At 41.0% G+C, this 19268-nt stretch overlaps 1 protein-coding gene across 1 annotated transcript; it reads left to right on the top strand.

Annotated features, from left to right (window-relative positions):
* Nucleotides 1-246: 246 nt before the first annotated feature.
* zgc:85777 (uncharacterized protein LOC405871 homolog) lies at nt 247-19230 on the top strand. The gene is made up of 9 exons (XM_062409541.1): nt 247-477; nt 6566-6686; nt 12539-12668; nt 14099-14205; nt 14558-14725; nt 15425-15598; nt 16514-16675; nt 17845-17995; nt 18832-19230. Exons 1-9 carry the CDS (start codon nt 277-279, stop codon nt 18920-18922), a joined length of 1305 nt encoding a protein of 434 aa, XP_062265525.1. The 5' UTR covers nt 247-276; the 3' UTR covers nt 18923-19230.
* The last annotated feature ends 38 nt before the right edge of the window (nt 19231-19268 follow it).

The following is a 19268-nucleotide window of genomic DNA, read 5'->3' on the forward strand; positions in this document are numbered from 1 at the left end:
ATAAACATGGTGTAAATGCCTCCCACGTGCCTCAATTGTTTTGGATTTGGCTGCAACACTCTTTACCCCTGAGACTCTAAAAGTGCTGTGTGGACACTTCACCCCCCACCCCTCCGTCTGCATTGTGGTGAGTAGATAATGAGTGGATTTTCATTTTTGGGGTGATCTATCCCCTTAAGGTTTTATCCTGGGACAAACCGGGATAAACCCAGCACCTGTCCCCCTCTTAGCAAGGGAGAGCCGCGGTCTGCGCATGCGCCCACATAGTAAACAGACATGGCGCTGTGCGGAGCAGCCTTGCGCTTGAATCTGTGCGTTGACAGCCGCTACTTCTACAAGTTCAGCTCCCGTGTCGGAGTCAGGCGCTTGTCCGAGAACACGTCGTCCAGACCCGGCAGCGGCAGCGGAGCAGAGACCGCGGGGGACCACGTCCTCTACACACAGGAGCACTTTGCACTGAGGGAGTCCCTCAGGAAGGTACGAGATGCTAACCGTGTAGCACGCTGTGGCGTTACCATCAAAACAAAGCTGGGTTAGCTCACGTGCTAGCCGCTAATGACTGTCATGTGTCAGTGTCAGTACTTGTTAGCTGGGGACTTGTGTTTATTACACCGGAAGTGACAGTGACAGGGCCGGGAATGAAAAGTGGGTGAGAGGTCATCATAACAAACAGAGGTTCACCTCTAACTATCAAACCACCTGTACTTTACGTCTGCTCTAACTGCGCTGAAGTTGTAAAGACAACTTCTAATATATCATCATAATGTGTGTTTATTCTAGAATGAGTCTATAATATATGGAGTTTTGAAGGTGATCTGAAGGGGGGACTTTGTAGCTTCAAGGCTAACGAGTAAGATAAGTTAAGATGATCCTTTGTCAGCAAGTAATAGGTAACATGCAATACTTAAGTGAGAGAAATACAAAAGAATATATAAAGAAATAAAGAAACATGATCGTAATTAAGAAGTATTTGCATTGTCAGGTTATTTACAGTGAATGATTGTCACGTGGACTGTGGATATTGCACAGATAAATGAATATAGCACAGTTCAGACTTAGACATATTAAAGTGAATGCCTCCAACATCCACCGGGACATCCTGAGTCTGACATCGATTTGCTTTGCTTGTTTGATAAGGATCAAACGAAAGTTGTTTGGCCAAATCAGAGAGAGTAGGAGGAGATAAGTAGGAATGGTGTGATCAGGTCTATCAGACTGAAATGTCCATTGCCACGGTAGAGGAGCTTATGTTTGTCTGTCTGTTAGTCAGCAGGATTATGCTCAAACTAATGGACCGTCCAGGATTTTTTTTTTTAACATTGTTTGAGAGGATGTTTTTCAAAAGGTTCCGAGTTTTCTAGTACAATAACTCATGGATCTGGATGGAAAAAGTCAGGCATCTATATATACTTTACTATATACTGATAAATATATGAGTTTGTGCAATTTGGTGCAGATGCAAATTACAAAATACTGTTTTTACTTGGCGGAGGTGGGTGCTAGGTGGGGATAGATCCTCAAGCTACTACCTTACCACAAACCCTGCTTTGTTGTACAAGCTTTTAATGTGTTTATGATCCATCCTTCACTCCAACATTCCTCCTTTTAATGTCGACCCAGCATTGCTGCTCTTTCTTGCTGGGAAAGCTGCAGTTCAGATTGTTAACATCTTGTGGTACATGCCGGGAATCATGGAGCGGCTGACATAGATCCGGATGCACACAACATTTTGGCTTTGTTTGAAAATCGATGCACTCTGGACTCACAACTTTAAAATAATGTAAACACCGACGGTTCCACAAACTTAAGTTTATGTCAGTGCTGCAAAAAAAACATTTAAAGTGTTATTTTCAGTTGGAATTTGATGCTATAAAAAAACTACATAATTTGTTGCTCTGTTAATAGCATGTGTCTCTGAGGTGGATGTTGACTCATCAGTTTTATGTCGCTTCAGAGAACATTTGTTGACTGTGAGAAGATTCTGTGGATTTGCCTGTTGATACTCAGCTTCATATTCAAACATGTATTTTCTCATCCAAATGCTGAATCAAACATTGTAAGTGTTACTCCTTTTACCAAAATATGTTTACTTTTCCTCAACTTATTCAGTTAATTATTTCTGTAATGCAAAGCCTTTGTTTTTTTGGGAACTGGATATCAGTAGATGGAAATAAATAAATAGAAAAAAATAATCTAAGGGAGTATTCGTAATCAGCCTGACTCATAGGATGTATGTTACCAGACAGTTAACAGAGACAGAGGCTGCAAAAAACAGGCGACTAATTTAACTCAGCTAGTGGAAATGTTGCGGTAAAAGGAGGGAACCTTGTTGTGTGACTAAACCTTCCGAGGATATGAGAAAAGCTGAAAATAAAGCAGCACTGGGAATATTGGGAGGGATGGAAATGTGAAAAGGAAATGCAGAACAATATGTTGGTAGTGCAGGAAAGGGAACTTGAGGCAGTAGGGTTTATTCAAAGAATTCACTCGAGGGAAGTGCTTTTATAGATGTATACAGAGGGGGTTATAGGAAATCCTGTAGTTGTCTCTTGTCAGTCTAGTTGTGTGTCTCAAATAGAGGGTATATATATATTCATGAGCTCATTTACAGACTGATTCAAAGCATTTCTATGCCAAGAAATTAGTCAGGCTTCCAGAGAGTCCCCATCAAACTGTCCACAGTTGGTGTGTGTGTGTCTATGTGTGTGTGCAAGGTCATCTGCTGTCCTTAATAAGGACAAAGAGCGTAAATTGATTTCCCTAGCGTTTCTAGGAAGAGTCTATTCATGTGCAGCCTCCCTTAGTTTCAAACCGGGACTTCCCTTCATACAACAAAACATTTGTTTCGCCAGGCATATCTAGGATGTTCTGGACGAGCATTTCGAGAAAAAATACAATTTGACAATTGATGGGATATATTCAACCATTATTTATAGTTTTTTTTAAATAAAAGACACACACACACACGCATATTCAATATATCATTTGATGGTTTTAAAAGTTAAACATCATCCTTACATATATTAGATACTTGTATATGCCTTTATGTTTCCATCCTATGGAATTTGTTGGGACTTTAATCAACCCATTCGACCATCAGACTAAATTAATGCTTGTAATATTTAATTAGTATACTAAAACTGCTTCTTATTTCAGATGGTAATATTTGTACCCCTCAGAAATCCTCAGAATTGGAGTGTGAACAAAAATCTTAAAAGATGTTAAAGTTTGGGTCGGATTGTTTGTTGTTGGCTGGGTTATCTATGTAATCTTTCACACTGCAAATGTCTGTAACTGGGGGAATCTAGAAGTAACCATGCGTGTTAGGGACAGAGTAACACAAAACAACCAAGCACCTGTCGGGTTCGGGTCAGGCTCGGTTAGTTCTCCCTCGGCCTTGAATGGGTTCAGACCAAAAAATCACACTACTCAGAATGACTTCACTCTTGGTGTTTCTACTACTACTAAGATTTAGTTTCTGCCAAAGTATAAGTCAGAGAAACACCCAACATCACTTTGTCGTAATAAAGTGACACCTCATTTACCACTTGCACGGCAGACATTGTTTTTCTTTACTGTTGACCAGCTCTTTGCAAGTCATTATTCGTGCAGCCCAGTGTCTTTCTTCATGTGGAGTAATCCTGGGTGCCAGGGGATGAGGTCAGAATCTCCTCTCATTGAAAGGCCTGATAACCCAATGTCCTTGACCCTGTCTTACTACATGGCAGACTGGGGATGTGAAATGTTCTGGTATGCAACACAGATGATCCAAAGTAACCTTTGTGAAGCGATGTGGGATTACTCCCTGATTGACCTTTTATATTTCCATTGCATCAGTTCATCTTCCCTCCCTTCCGGTCGTCAGGATTTGAGCTTTGAACAAAGTGGACTTTATTTCGGGGATAAAGGGAAACAGGACCTGTGTGTAATGTGCAAGTTGTTGTGTTTAAAGTTTTTATTTCCACATATTCAGGCCCAGACGTGCAGCCTGTATGTCTGTTGAAGGTATCCATGTCCATGTTTTCTGTCTGCCTTGTGTTCAGATGGTTCCTCAGGCACCATGTTTTCCTTGGCTGGTCAAATGGCTGGCTTTGTGTGTTTTGGAAGAAATAGATGAGTGTGCATAGCGTGTTGCAACCCTGGAAAAAACAATTGAGATATCTTCTTCAGCTCTTTGTTTTTTTTAATCTAGTCCAGCTGACGGTTGCACTTTCACTCTAGCTGAGGTGTAAAGCATAACTGGATGAAGAGAATTATCAACTGTGGTTAACTTTTCATGATCCACTTTATTGCACGTGGCTCATTTGACTCCTTTTTATTGGCTTAAATTTGATGTTCCATGTTTCAACTAAATGCCTCATCTGTTTTAATCGTTGCTTTTCATCGGCTTCACCCTCCATTAGGAGCCCATTGCACTGAGCAAGGAGACGCTGTTGTGGAGCAGACCAGCATGGGTTTGTTGAAGCCATAGCCCATTAAGAATGACACATTTGAATGAGTAACTTCAATATTGCACAAGTAATAGTTGTTTTAATATTTTTGCCGACAAGTGCAAAGCCATTTGTTTGAGGACATTTTAATTTGAAAAGCACTCAGCAAGAAACAGACAAGGGAAGTCACAGCACGTACGTTTTATTTTTAAATCGCTTAAATTCCAGGGACGGCACTTAGAACTGTTTTGTGGGAATTTTTGTTGACGCACGCGGCTTTAAAACATCCTGTTGCTTGCTCTGCCAGGTAGAATTGTAAAAAGATAAGAAACACTGTCAAAACTAATCTCACACTAACTGAAGCCTTCACCACAGCTCTGACAGCTCTGCTCCTTGTGAAGCAGCTTGAGTTCCCAGCAGAAAGTATCCCAGTATGAGCGCCTCAATAGATTGGTCAGTCATAAGTGCTTCTCCAGCTGCGGACCCCTTCATTGTGCTCAGATTGAGTCACTGCACTAAATGTGTGTTCATTCACACACTCATTTCAAAGACAGGTGGTAATCCACTCTTCTCTTCCTGTCGACTTCTCGGTCACGACTTGTAAAACCTGGCCCCTAGTTGTATACACCGGTGAAGCTGACAAAATAAAAGTCACTATTACCTTCGAAGAAGATTATGTAAAATCCAGTTACATGACTGCTTGAATCCTTCCTTATAAATTCAATGTTTTATTTTATTCTGTGAAATGAATATGATGCTTTTGTTAAATATTGGCAAGTTAAATGTTATGTCAAGTAAGGTTGGTAAATTGTTTCGGAAACAACTTTTTTGTCGAAATCCTCTTCAGGTCCCGATCAAGTATCAATAAGGAAACTGTCTGAAAAAAGCTGTGGGGGGGCTGTGAACTTCTCAAAAGTGTGATATATTCAGTCCAAATGAAAAGCCTGTCACTTCGCGACCTGCCTTGCCCATGCCCTAGCTGCGTATGCCCTGAGTCTCCTGTCGTAGAGATACACTCTGTAGTGAATCAGGGAAGTTGGCTTCTATCAGTTGTCAGTGTACGTTTGTGTGTTTTGGGGGCATAGTTTCGACGAGAGGGGCTGGGATGTATCGTTTGTGTATTTTTTAACTGTAGCCTTCTCTTTTTAGATTTTCCAACCTTTGCTTTAACTTCATCCTGCTCTCATGATGTAAATTGTACCAAAGCTGCAAATGTGTTACGTTCTTATTATTCCCTCATTTTTCAGACAGTTGTGTTTCTCAGGGTTTGTGGCGTAACAGATGCAATGGCTGCTAAACCAGAAGGAATGTCATTACTTTGGGTTTCAGCACCAAGCTTCACTTTCGCTTGTTGGGTTTCCTACCCTGCCTAAGGAGAGAATGGTGGGGAACAACTCTGAGTCATTTAAAAACTGGCATATGAATGGTCAAATGCAAAGACGCCAACGATCAGCAGAGTATCGGCTGCCAGCTGCGCCAGCACAAAAGCATCAGTATCAGCCCAAAAAAAAAAAAAACAGATAGGAGTTTTGTTCCTGTTGGAGCATTTTTTTGTTTTTTCCTGACAACATTTTACTGGATTCTGTTATTTAGTTTTTCTTGCATTTTTTTCTTGCACCAAATCGACCTGGAGTGAAATTAAAGCTGTTTTTCATTGTCTTATGAGCCTGCAGTTGTCGTATTAGGTGTCACCAGCCAAGCCATGGTTATCAGTAGGAGACTGATAACATGTACATACAGGAAATGGCATCCCATGCATTGCATCACTGTATCCATGCATCATTGTCATTGTTACACATTCACCATTTAATGCGGTTTCCCAGCCTGCTTTCTATTCATTGATTATGTTATACCATATCTTGCTGTCTGCTACGGATAGATTACATAGACTTAAGTTAAGATGAATGCAACGCAGCTGGAGAACCAATCATTGTATACATGTGTGTGGGGGGGGGGGGTTAACTCATAATTTACATAGTTTTGGTCCTATGGGCGACAGGAGATGGAATAACAGGGCTGCTGTTGGTTGTCAGGATCATGTTAAGGTTTAAAATATAAATTTTACTTTAAATATACACTGTTACACACCAACATGCTTAAATATATACGTTTCCCCTGTTGTGTTTGTGCCTTAGATTATCGACCAGGAGATCAACCCCCATGTAGATCAGTGGGAAGCAGAGGGCAAGTTTCCAGCCCACAAAATCTTCAAGATCTTAGGTAGTGCCGGTTTCCTGGGAGTCAACAAGCCAGTCGGTAAGAGTTTCAGACGATCGGTTTGTCTTTACAAATGTAGCACATTCACTCTCATAGGCAAACATTAGAGAAATGCAGCTGCTCAATAGTGATAACCTCTAAGGTAAAGTTTAATTTCCCTTGTGAATGGAAACTGAGTTTGTCATCTAATTGCCCATAGCAGTGAAATTCTGGGTTTGTTTGACCACCTGTATCTTTGTTAGATCTGTAATTGACTGGCAGTGCATGCTCGGATAGCCTCTTACCCCGTTGACTCTGAGGTGAAATTTAAGATGACATTTTTGTGTTTTTACTGGAGATAACTCATAAATTAATCTTGTGAGATTTGGAGCTTTATCGGAAGCACAGAGATAAGGAAAATTCTCGTTGATTTAAAGACCCAGAAGCATTTTTGTACTTTGAGAAATGCTTGAAAGGACCTAAGGCGATAATGAACCTTCCTGCAATTGATAAGGACCAGTCCAACTAAACTGAAGAAACTCTTTAGCCTGTTGTGTCTCACAGAAGGCTTTAGATTTCACAAATTGATACTGAAATATACTAGTGATTTATTTAATTATTGTCTTCATCCTTGTAGTCGAGGGATATATATTCGGAGGATATTTCATCTTGTACGGATTAAGCCTTTTGAGGCAAATTGTGGTTTTGAATACAGGCTATTCAAATAACAATTGATTTAATTTATTAAAGAGCATTAAAAATAGCTACATGCCAATTCCTTGACTGTGCTTGCTGAATATTTGTCCATCCCACATGAGTGTCTCAATGGTGTATGAGTTGTATGTATCCTGAAAGTATTTTGACAGTGTACCTGAGTATTTTCTTTTGCCAAATAAAAAAAGAAATTGTTTCATTTGGCAACATGGAAATGAAACAAGCTTTTTAAAGTACAGTTACCAATTGTGTATATGTAACTTTTTTACTAAATTCATGTGTGTGTTCCCAACTGAAGACATTAAAGTTGCTGAACAGTTTTCCTTTTACAGTGTAAGTTTAAAAGGGCAATCTCTGGCTCCGACTTAAGCCTATTTGTTTTCCTGGGAATTCGAGTGGATAGCTAACACAAAAATGAAGACTAATTCATGACCAGTCGTATGTCTGAAAGGTCTTTTTAATGGTTTTAATGATGGAACATTTTTTACCAGTGACTACACATGCATAGAAGTTACTCAGAGTTACAATTTACATTTCCCTGAAACAGAGTGGGTGAAATCCAAACACAGTTCAATAGATGAGAAACGGGGGGATCTGTGAGCTAAGCACAGTTTGACCACCTCCGCTCCACTGAGCACTTGGCAGGTCTTTTTTCAAAGCTGAATTCATGTTCTGCACATTTTGGGTCCGTTTGACAGCCATACATTACAATCGGTCTGGTTTCTGAAATGTTCCCACTGTGATGATGGGTGCCGGTGTCACAGCATCTCCCCACAACAGCTGTCTGCTACAGTATAGACCATTTCCAGATGTTTACCCAGCTGGGACGCATTTGGGCCGGAGGAGGTAGTGTGATGAGTACTGTACAGTAGAGGAGGACCACACAATATTTGTGGTTGTGAAGTTGAACTCATTTTGAATATGTGAAGAGATCTATGAGGGAGTGTTTGTCATTCACAGATGTAAGGTTTTATCATATTTCAGAGTAATCGCTTTAATAATCTCAGCGAGTTCTCCTGCTTTTACTATTATCTTTGTCTCGCGTTGATAGTATCACTGTAGTAAAAACAGATGTTGTGGATTATCCGACAACAGATACTGAAATGAACAAATCTGTTCACGTTAACGTTGCACGTCGAGTCCTGTGAAGAAGACTCCACCACAGGGTCTGTAGGTCAAAGAAGAGGAAGGGCGAGGGAATTAAAATGTGCTGAGTTCAACAAGCCTCAAGCATTAGTCGCCAGGATTAGAGAGGAGCAGCAGCCCAGTGGAAGACCGTGTGAAAACACATTGTACTATCAGGTGGTTGATCAACAGCATCAGAAACATGCTTTAGATTTACATTTATTAAATAACATCTAGAAAATGACAACAGAGGGACATTTATACTTCGACTACTATCAGTTTAAATTGACCTGATTCTAGTCACTGGATTTGATTCTATTGAAAGATCACCAAAATGAAACGTCTAATAAGATCTGGGATTTCTCTGGGTTTGAACATTGTCTGAAACATGTTGAATAATGTAAGTACACAAGTCAACACAGTATGTAAAATACTGTAGGTCTAGTTGTTTCTTGACATTTTAATGAAGAAAAATCTGCTTATATGTGAACATTGTGTGGTAATAAGATAAAAACAGTTGCTCGGTTATCATGTTCCGGATTTGGGCTCTTTCTGGTCATTTTTGCTGTAATGACATAATATTCTCTACAATATTATGAATGACCAAAGCGGGCACCATAATTCTTCAGTTAATTGTGTAGCTACTTCAGACTTGTCCCATTACTGCAGTGCTGACTAATGAGGTATACTCTCAGACGACCTCAGCACTGTGTTATTAATTGATTTAGAGGCCCTGGGTGAATAGGGAATAGGGATTAAAGAGCCTGTTCAATGGAGAGATGACGGATCAGGTGGGTGGCTGCGCTTGATCAGAAAGGTACTTGAGTCAAATACAATAAAAATAGAAAAAAATCTCAGTAAAGGCCTTGAGCAAATTACTGAGCCCTTAAAACACTCGTGTATGTAATAAAAGCAAAACATCTGCAAATGTGGTGAAGTGTTGTAATTTATTGATAATGCAAATCCACTTGTTGTAGAACTGATCCATAATTCAAGTATTTATCTACTTATCTATCTAATTAAGTGGCGTTGTCTTCACATTCTGTTTGAATGATATCTGCCTTTAGACGCTCAATTCTATACAAACCTAAACTGCAAGGGAAACAAGCAAGAGTTATCTCAATCTGTTGTTTCAATTATAAAATGAGTTGTAAAGATGTTGCCTAATGGAAGCTGTCTGTGTTCATAGCCGTCAGTTAACATTTCAAAATGGCCATAACACATAATTACCAATTAGAGCTCCCTTATAGGCAATGATGACATTAAATGAAGGAGGAAAACAACAGAGCTCTGGCAGTAGATGATGAAATGAGCAGTGCTCTAACTTTATTGCCACATATTTGAAAAAGGAAATATCTTTCTGTCGACAACTTGAGGAGCGGGACAGCGTGTCCATTTAGTCCGGAGAGGCGAAAACTGGACAGTTACTTTCTTCCCTTTCCCATGAACAAGGAAAGACATTATAACCTTTCAAAACACGAGAACAGGAAGTTTTCCCCAGGCAGCCATGTTGAGGGAGAAGACAGGGATGACCCCTGGCTCCCTGCCGGTTTTTCCTCTGTGCTGACATCCGCAGGTATCCGCTGTTCACACCATGGCAATGACCTCGTCTCCTGCCAGACAGATAAAACCCTGACAGCCCACACAGTTTTCTCTTCTTCTTGAGCAACACCGTGAACAGTCTTCATCTGATCAAAAGCATCGTTTGTTATTGTGAATTGAGAACATCTCCATTTTACGCCGTAAAAAGAACCCCTCCAAAAAAATCTGCTAGTAAAGGTTGGCAAAAACCGACGTCAGACTACAGTAAAAAGAAAATGTATATATGTATATAGTTGCTGATGCAAATACAAATACACACAGTCAGCTAGAACTAAATTAAGTTTAACATTCAATACCAAAAATTAATTGAATGATTCTTGTTAAATTATAAAACTATAAATAATTTCCTGTTGTAGTAATTTCAATTAAAATCTACTTTTAAATAGAAGCAATTTACTGAATTGTTATTGCATTCAAAATTAATTGAGAAAAACAAAGAGTAAAATAATATATCTGTGAAATATATTATGTGTAGTAGTTGTTGGAGATGTTTCTTCGAAAATTAACTTTCGACAGTTTTTCATGGGCGCTCTTTCGTGCATTGTTATCTTTTCGTGATGCATATTCAATGAAGAGGTAGAAAATCACATGAAAGATGCAGCGTCTCTCCCTCTATATCCTCCACCTGACCACAAATGTGTAGAGGAGCATCTGCTGCTCAGCACAAACTCCCGATGTGTGTAGGGGATCAACATATGTGACAGAATTGAGTTTGCTTTTCTCCTTGCTTGCTTGTTCAACCAGGCGGCCTGCTGTTATGTTTAAAGTGGGATAAACCTCACCGCTTCCCTTCGTCCACATTAACCTCAGCGGGGTTTCCGACGCTCAGAGACTTATCACCGCAGAGCTACACCTGTTTCCTCTTATTTTCTCTCTCCCCACTCCCTTGTTTGCTTATCCCACTGCAACGCCCCTTTTTTCTCTGTCCCCATTTCTTTCGCTTGCTTTTTACAAATCCCGTTCCAGTCGTTGACAGTCTGCCTCACTGTGCTTTTCTTTACGCGATAACTAGCCTGAAAGGTGATGTTAAATCACTTTCTTAGCGTTACAAGCCTCCATGTCATCCATTTGCTGATAATGATTAACTGTCAGTCAGCATTTTGTATCCATCACCCAAAAACTGAGCACAGAGCATTTCACTGATGCTCAGATTTGACTTTCGGCTGACGGGACTTTACCATCAAAAGATTTTGTCCTACATGAATAGCTGTCACCAGCTTGAGATGCTGTGGTCCAATCTATTTGTGCTAGGCAGAGATCCTTCGTTCTCATAATGATTTATTTTGACAGGTTTTGGATGCTTGGATGTTTACCAGTGAAATGCAGTATGAAAGTGGGAACATTAGCTGTTAGAGTGTCTGGCAAAAAAGAAAAGAATGTAAGAGTATAAACCCACGCTATTTAATTCACAATGGATCCTGCATTTGATGATCAAAGGCAAAGGAAAGGTGTAGAGATGGCTCTTTATGAAGATAAGTGCCACAAATCTGTGTTTTAACCATGGTTTATAATGCACTGCTCCACTCCATTAACGACCTGGGGTCGGAGCAAATGTTTCCACTGTCAGAATGAAAGACATGGACTTCCATTTTTGACTTGTCCAGTAAATGGGCTGGTTAAAGAGATCCGAATCAGGTTTCATACACAAAGCAGAAGATGTGAGATGACACTGAGATGACAGGGGGCCTCATCCGCTGTTCGCAGTGCTCATCTCCCAGCAGTGGCTTTTTACACATAATTACAGCTACAGCAATTAATGATAACATCCCGTCATCAATTAGAGTGCATGATACGGTGCCAACAGATCACTTCAGAAAATCATGTACGAATAACAGTGTGCATTGTGTCTGTGTGTGTGTAAGTGTGCAGAAATATCGTAGGCACTGATTGTCTTGTAGTTATATCGCTGCAGATGAAGGGGAGACATGCAGGGACGGTAGGTGTAGGATGATGGGATGTATTTAGGGTTAGGCTTGAGTCCTCAGCAGCTGCAGGTTCAGTTCGGACCTGGTGCTTCACTACGTGTCTTCCCTCTCTCCTCTCCTCACACACCTAATCGAGTCCTATCTAATAAAGGCTCAATACCCAGAAAATAAGAAGGAAAGGGAATATCACTTCTTCATATAAAATGTAAACACACATGCACATCTTTTCTGCATTGTTTATTTTTTGCTTTGTTAATCAATGTCCTTTGAAAGACGGGCAGATTATATAAGATTATTCTTTCTCCTCCTTTTCATTCAAGCTTTGAGATTTTGTGTTTGCATTTGAACAGCTTTCTTTGGTCGATGAATGAAATAAACGTATATAAATATATATATTCTGTCAAATAAAAGATAATATTGGTGCATATCGGCCGTTTTTATTAGCCAACGGATGAAAACTCTTGCTATTGCAAATGGTAAATAATCTCTGCCTGCAAATGTACAGTGAACTGTCAGCGGTACCAGTGTGTTTTTGTCCATGTGCAGAATATGGAGGCATGGGTCTGGACTTCAGCTACAGCGTTGCAGTGGCAGAGGAGCTGGGCAACATCCACTGTGGAGGCATCCCCATGGCCATCGGCGTTCAAACTGACATGACTACTCCTGCGTTGGCCAGGTACAATCCCAGAGACACACAGTAGTGTTGCATAACTGGATTCCAGCGTTTTTTTATTTCACCCTCTCAAGTCAACTCTTTAATAGTTTGGCTTGGCTGCTATGTCCTCAGGTAGTTGCACATGTTGTGTGTGTGTGTAACTCGTCTCCCTCCTTTGCTGCCTTTTCTTAGCGTGAGTCACCCCTCATCAGTGATTCAGGCAGCGATGTCTCTGCTTTTTCACACCAGCTCTGGAGCCGCTTGTGCCTTTTCAAACCCTTTCTTCCTACATGCCTGTGTTTCATTTTGAGATGAGAAAACAAACATTGCTTGTATTGACACCCATGTTTACAACTGACACCCGGTTTATCCTGGATATTGTGTTACTACTGTCTCTACCTGTTGTTTTCGAGATTATTTGGTTCTGATATTTGTTCATATTTATCATACTTGGCCTTACGTCATACATTCCATTGATTATGGTCTCAAATGCAACTTTGGAAACCCTAGGATCCAGTTTTCACACCCATATTTTTCTCAGTTTCTATTTGCTTTCATGTGACAAATGTACACTTTCCTGAAATTTTGAAAAATACAACGATGAAAAATAAGGTGCTCGGCTGTGATGTCACTCAGTGGTCTCAGAGAATCCTGAAAGGAGCTGGTGCACAAACGCAGAATAATCTCACACACTCAATTACAGTTGTTGTTTTCCCGAATGACTAACATCATTCAAACAGCATAGATATAACTGTGACAGGTCCTCAGCATTTCCCCCCTGATAGAACAGTCAATTTGTTTTATGGGATCAGTAACGAGATCCCGTTGCCTCTAATGTCCATTACATTCATTTGAATATTCAGTCTCTGAACCAAAAATTTGCTTCATGTGTCGAGTAGAATTGAATGTAAAAATCGTTATCGTTCACCCCTCTGTAACTGTGTCACATATGTTAACAGTTATATGTTAACATACAGCCTGTTGCACAGCCCTTTATCAAAGTGCCTCCCCAGAGGGTAGGCGTGTTAATATATTTGGTAATTGTTTGTCTGACCCGGGTAGGGCCTTGGCTTGTTGTGCGATGTCCCCATGCTGGGAAGCAGCTGCCAGTGGCACATGGCAGAATTCTGTGAAACAGACATTTTGGGTCTCGGGAGCTTAATTAGAGGATCTACACTCGCCCGGAAAAAGGTTTAAACAGCAAAAAGCAGCAAAAACAAAAAGGGGGATACCATGGGTCTCTAGGATCCTCTGTCCCACTGGAGCTGTGAATGCCTGAAACATGGCAGTGTTGTTTTAGAGTACAAATCCTGCTGCTCTGTCTGCTACAGTTACACTGAACATTTAAAGACTTTCACACAACTTCACTTCGTATGAGAGATGAGATGCTCTTGAGTTCTGCTTAGTGTCAGAGAGTTTGTTCACGTCTTTGTACATGTGTGTTTCTGCAGGTTTGGTTCAGCTGAGCTAAAGAAAGACTTCCTCCTTCCCTCCATCACGGGGGACATAGTGGCCTGCCTCGGAGTTAGTGAAGTTGGAGCTGGCTCCGATGTCTCAAGTACGTCTCGCCATCATCATCTTCCTTTCATTTATTATATAATTTCCTCTTTTTTTAGCCCCTGAGGGACCTATTTAAATTCAGTAATGATGCAAAATGATTGAAGAGCCAGAAATGACATCGTTTTGTTATCGGATTGTCACTGATGATCTCTGAGTAGAGGACATCATGCTGACAGCTCACTGTTGTTAGATTTCACCGTATCTTTGCTTCTTTTTATCTGAAATAGTATGAATTATGTTTGACACTCTTGAATCCATTCATGCATTGAAACCTTTCATTTCACCTTCTGTCCTCACACTCATCTTCCCCCCCTTTCTCTCTCCGTACATCCACACGCTCACTGATTCAGGTATTAAGACCAATGCGGTGAGGAAAGGGGATGAATATGTGATCAACGGTGGAAAGATGTGGACCACCAACGGCACCCAGGCGGACTGGATGTGCCTCCTTGCCAACACTAGTGACGGGCCCCCACACAAGAACAAGTCTCTCATCTGTTTGCCCATGAACCTGCCAGGTAGGAGTCCAGAGGAGCTGCATGTGAGAGCTAACTTCCAAGTCATGTTCCAGATATTTTTTCTGAATTTTTCCTTCCAGTCCCCCAGTAAAATGTCGGTAAAATGTCAGAGTGACTCCACGTGAGAAGGAAAATGTCCAGAGACGACGTGTTGATGATGTATGAACACACCATACACGCAAAAGTGAAAGCAACGAAAACAACACAAATATCATAGGATGAAACAGAGGTTCCATACAGAGAGAAGATGCCGACGATGATATCATCTTGAAAGGACAACAAAATCCGAGACCTATCGCAGGTGAAGGCTGGCGCTGGTGTTGATGTGCTGCTACAAAAACAAGTAATTTCTGCAGCTTAATACATTCGTCATGTCCTGCAGCTCTACCCAGAAGCCACCCCTCGCCTCGATGTTCCAGACGTGTTCCTGTTGTGGTGAACGTGTTGTCGGCCCCTGACAATCTCCTGCTGTGTTGTTCATACGTGGAAATAATGCCTGGACCCTATTTTTCTGGCGTTCATGTCAGAAAAAGGCTTTGGTCATTTTTTACAATAAGCAGGCAGCCTGGCAGGGACGGAACCTTTCAGAATGTTTGGCCTCTCGACAATGTTTGCACATCCATTCTTTAAATAGCATTTGTTGCAGTTAGTGCACATGATTATTATGATTATTTTCTTTTCCTGTTTTTCCCACCGTAGGAGTGCACATTGCCCGCAAGATTGAGAAACTGGGTATGTGGTCATCGGACACAGCGGAGGTTTTCTTCGATGACGTCCGTGTGCCCTGCAAGAACATCATCGGTGAGGAAGGCATGGGCTTCACCTACCAGATGCTTCAGTTCCAGGAAGAGCGGCTGTGGGCAGTGGCCAATAGTGAGTGAGCTTTACTTTGTTGATCCAAATCCCCCAGGCACATCCTGTAATCTGACGTCATCATTCCCAGTTTACTCTAATTTCTCCCTTAATCTTTCATTTGTTTTACTCATATGTCTTCCTCCCAATCTCATCTGCCTCCTCCGGATTGAAAATGAAAATGAACAGTTTGTGCTCTGACTTCTGTTTTAATGTTAGTTTCCAGTAAGTTCAGCTCACATATTTTAAGCCATTAGTCTCTTTTAAAAAAGCTGTTTGCCTTTAATAATCGGATTCGGGGATGAGCCAATATTTTCTTTGGCAGACATAATGAAAATGTCGAAATAAAGCCGAGGTGAAAGTACGTGATATCACTGACACTGATGTGTTAGTCGGTCTGGTTTTATTCATCATAATAAAACTAGAATTACTGCACTGCAGGCGTATGCCAGTGCAGTTTCTGTGTACATACTTCTAAATACTTTTCCAAATTCATATTATGTCACTGTGACCTTTGGCCTCCGACCCATGAAACATAATCAGTTTTCTTTGAGTCCAACTGACAACTGATCAAAAGTGACTGTGACATTGACCTCTCACCTTTGGCTACCAAAATGAAGTCCAAGTTCAATTGATTGTTTGTGCCAAATGTGAAAAGGATTATTTGATGGCGGTCGAGAGATAAGGCAAAAACAAGGATGGGCAAAAGCTTCGAGAGGTCACTGACATTTGACCACCAAAATCTAATGTGGTGATCCATGAGCCCAAGAAATCCTTTCTGAGCGTTCATGAGATATCCTGCTGGTGACAGTTGGACGAACAGACAGCGCGGAGGCGTAAAAAGAGACATAAAGAACAAATATTCACAGCTGTTGGCATCCAGTACAACCCGCCATCCCCTCTTTCTCTCTGACTCTCTGATCTTTACACCTCTAGTCCTGACAATGATGGACAACGTCATTCAGGACACCATCAAGTACACGAAGCAGAGGAAGATCTTCAAGCAGCCCGTCCTCCACAACCAGGTGGTTCACTTCAGGTTGGCTGAGCTGCAGACGGAGGTTGAGCTCCTCCGCTCCCTCCTCCACTGCGCTACAGGTAGGGCCACCTGATAAGAGGGAAGGCATAACAATAAAAGAATGATTAACGTACCGGCTTGCTGCATCTGGGCGGCTCTGCTCCCTCTGAGCATCTACCAGGTTTGGTTCAGAGCATGGAGACGATGGAGTAACGTAATGAGAACAGTCGGTGGGTTAAAAAAACATTAATTTTCCAAATATATATATCTGCAACATCCCCTGTTTTCCAGATTGAGGTGATTTTCTTAAAACACATCAATAAAATACTCATAAAAGTCTGAGTAGGGAACAAACCAGCTTGATTTGCATGTGTAGTATTTTAGGAAAATCACAGCCAATGATTGCAGCCACTGTGGTAACGTGGGAACACGTTACCACAGATAAGACCGAGGCGGCTGTAGCAAAGTCTGACATCGACTGATCACCTCTCCATCGACGATGTGACTGCCAAACTAGCCCTGAGTGGCTGATATGTCCAGCAGGTCTGCTTTAAAAGACAAGAGGGCATCGGGCAGGCGGTTTGCTCAGTGTTAGGTAGTGATACATGTTTGTGGTTATCTGGCTATAGAAAGCACAACGACTGGTGGTGTTAGCATCAGGTTACTACTTGACTCACACAGCAAAAGAAGGAATAGTATCAGTCAATGCTTCAGATTACTTTCTCTTCGACTATTTCCTACTATTCAATCGAAATGAAATTCCAAGCCATATTTTAAGATCTGTCCTAACATCGCTTTTATGTTGCTCCATGAAATTTCAGTATCTACTTATTACTTCAGTTAAATGCTCTGTATTTTATTCCCATAGAACAAAATTGGTCACATTCTTTCTGTTAGAAAATGCTCTGTATGTAAAAGTCATTAGTTTTCCATTACAGCTACATCAGACAGACTGTGCGCACCTTTTCAAATTCTGAATAAAGGTCAACAGTTACGCTTGTATTAGACTTGTTTATAATCACTTCAGTGTGGAGCAGCTTCATATAAACTCATGCACACAAATAAATTCTCACATACCGAAACAGGGGAAATCACACAGTTTACAAAAGTTCCTCTTCTATAATTGAAGCATTGATCAGTTGAACGGGTAAAATATCAAAATTGGAAAACACTATTGACTCTTTATCATTGATGTTGTCCTCCGCACATTCTTACTTCTCTTTTCCTCTCGTATTTATTTTTTCCGCAGCATTGTACATCAAAGGTAATGATGTCACCAAGTTGGCGTCCATGGCCAAATTGAAGGGTGGTCGTCTGGCCAGAGAACTGGGGGACAGCTGTCTCCAGTTCTGGGGAGGGATGGGTTTCACCAGTGAAGTGATGGTCAGCAGATTTTACAGGTGAGACCGATGAGACGAACAATATATCTGTAAAGGGTTGTTTACAAAGGTTTATAACACATTGTACTGCGATGCTCAGTTTCATTATTTTGCACTTTGTTGACATCGTCCCAAACAAACAAATGATAAACCGCTAATGAAGGCTCAGATCCAACTGGTTTTCTATTTGGCTGCCAACTGTGTGCTCTTTGTTGTGAACATGGTGATGTTTCTATTGCAACAGCAGTCTCCCCAGCTGGCAAAATCTTTATCAACTTTTGGGTCAATGTATTTTACGTGAAGTCATGGCTGAGGGGGTAGTCCTCTAAACAGAAGGTCTGCGGTGCGATCCCGGTCTTTCCAATCTGCATGCAAAGTGCCCTTGGGCAAGATACTGAACTGCAAATTGCCCCTCATACAAAAAGTGCTGGTCATAGACTTTATGAATGTATGGGTGAATGGCAATAACCTGTTCCTGTGAAGCCCTTTGATTGGTCATCAAGACTTGAAAAGCACTATTTGAATAGATAAATACAGACCTTTGAATTCCTTCACAATAAAGCTGAAATCAGACTAATTGATGGTTGTCACGGAAACAAAGCATATGATCAAATAATCAATTAAATTCTCAAAGTTGTGCAGTGAAGTTTACGTGATTACACTCTAAATAAACGAAGGCCACCGCTTCGCAACAAGAAGCCTCTGACCTCGTTTATTCAGTCTTTGATCAAGAGACAGTGTCTGATGTAGATCGGTACTTTACTCTATTGTGACACCTAGTGGCAGGGCAAATAATGTAGCAGCAAAACAAACTGTTGCACCAACCCTCGACTGTATTAACTTTGTCCTTTACACAGGGATTCCCGGCTAATGTCGATCGGTGCAGGGGCTGATGAGGTCATGCTGGCAATCATATGCAAATACATGGACACGCTTCCCAGGAAGTGATGTCATCAACAGCTGACACTGCAACTCTGCTCATAATGAGCTTATTGTTGACACTGTCTTACAGATCACCTAAGTGCAGTTCTGATTCTCTTCAACCCGGTTTTCCTTTGTTGGAGCAAAAATTGTCTGAATGAAACTCATGTGCTCAAACACAGAATAATGAAGTTTATTAGGGCATTTGTTGTGTGCTATGGTAAAGATTGATTAATATTTAATTCTAAGACTAAACTTATTTTTAGATAGATGATCTAAGTTGTGTGTATAAAGTGGCTGTGTAGATAAATGACCTGCAAGGATTCTGTGACAAATATCCGTCCAAGTTCAGTTTCTTCATTTCAATGTATTT

The sequence above is a fragment of the Platichthys flesus genome, chromosome 17, assembly GCF_949316205.1.
Source record: "Platichthys flesus chromosome 17, fPlaFle2.1, whole genome shotgun sequence".
NCBI classification, from domain to species: Eukaryota; Metazoa; Chordata; class Actinopteri; order Pleuronectiformes; family Pleuronectidae; genus Platichthys; species Platichthys flesus.

Bases quoted from the DNA above. Each gene is read 5' to 3' on its own strand.
- zgc:85777 (XM_062409541.1), top strand. From the start codon at position 277: ATGGCGCTGTGCGGAGCAGCCTTGCGCTTGAATCTGTGCGTTGACAGC. The intron at 16,676-17,844 runs GTAGGGCCACCT...TTTTTTCCGCAG, and splicing joins CCTCCTCCACTGCGCTACAG to CATTGTACATCAAAGGTAAT. The intron at 17,996-18,831 runs GTGAGACCGATG...TCCTTTACACAG, and splicing joins ATGGTCAGCAGATTTTACAG to GGATTCCCGGCTAATGTCGA.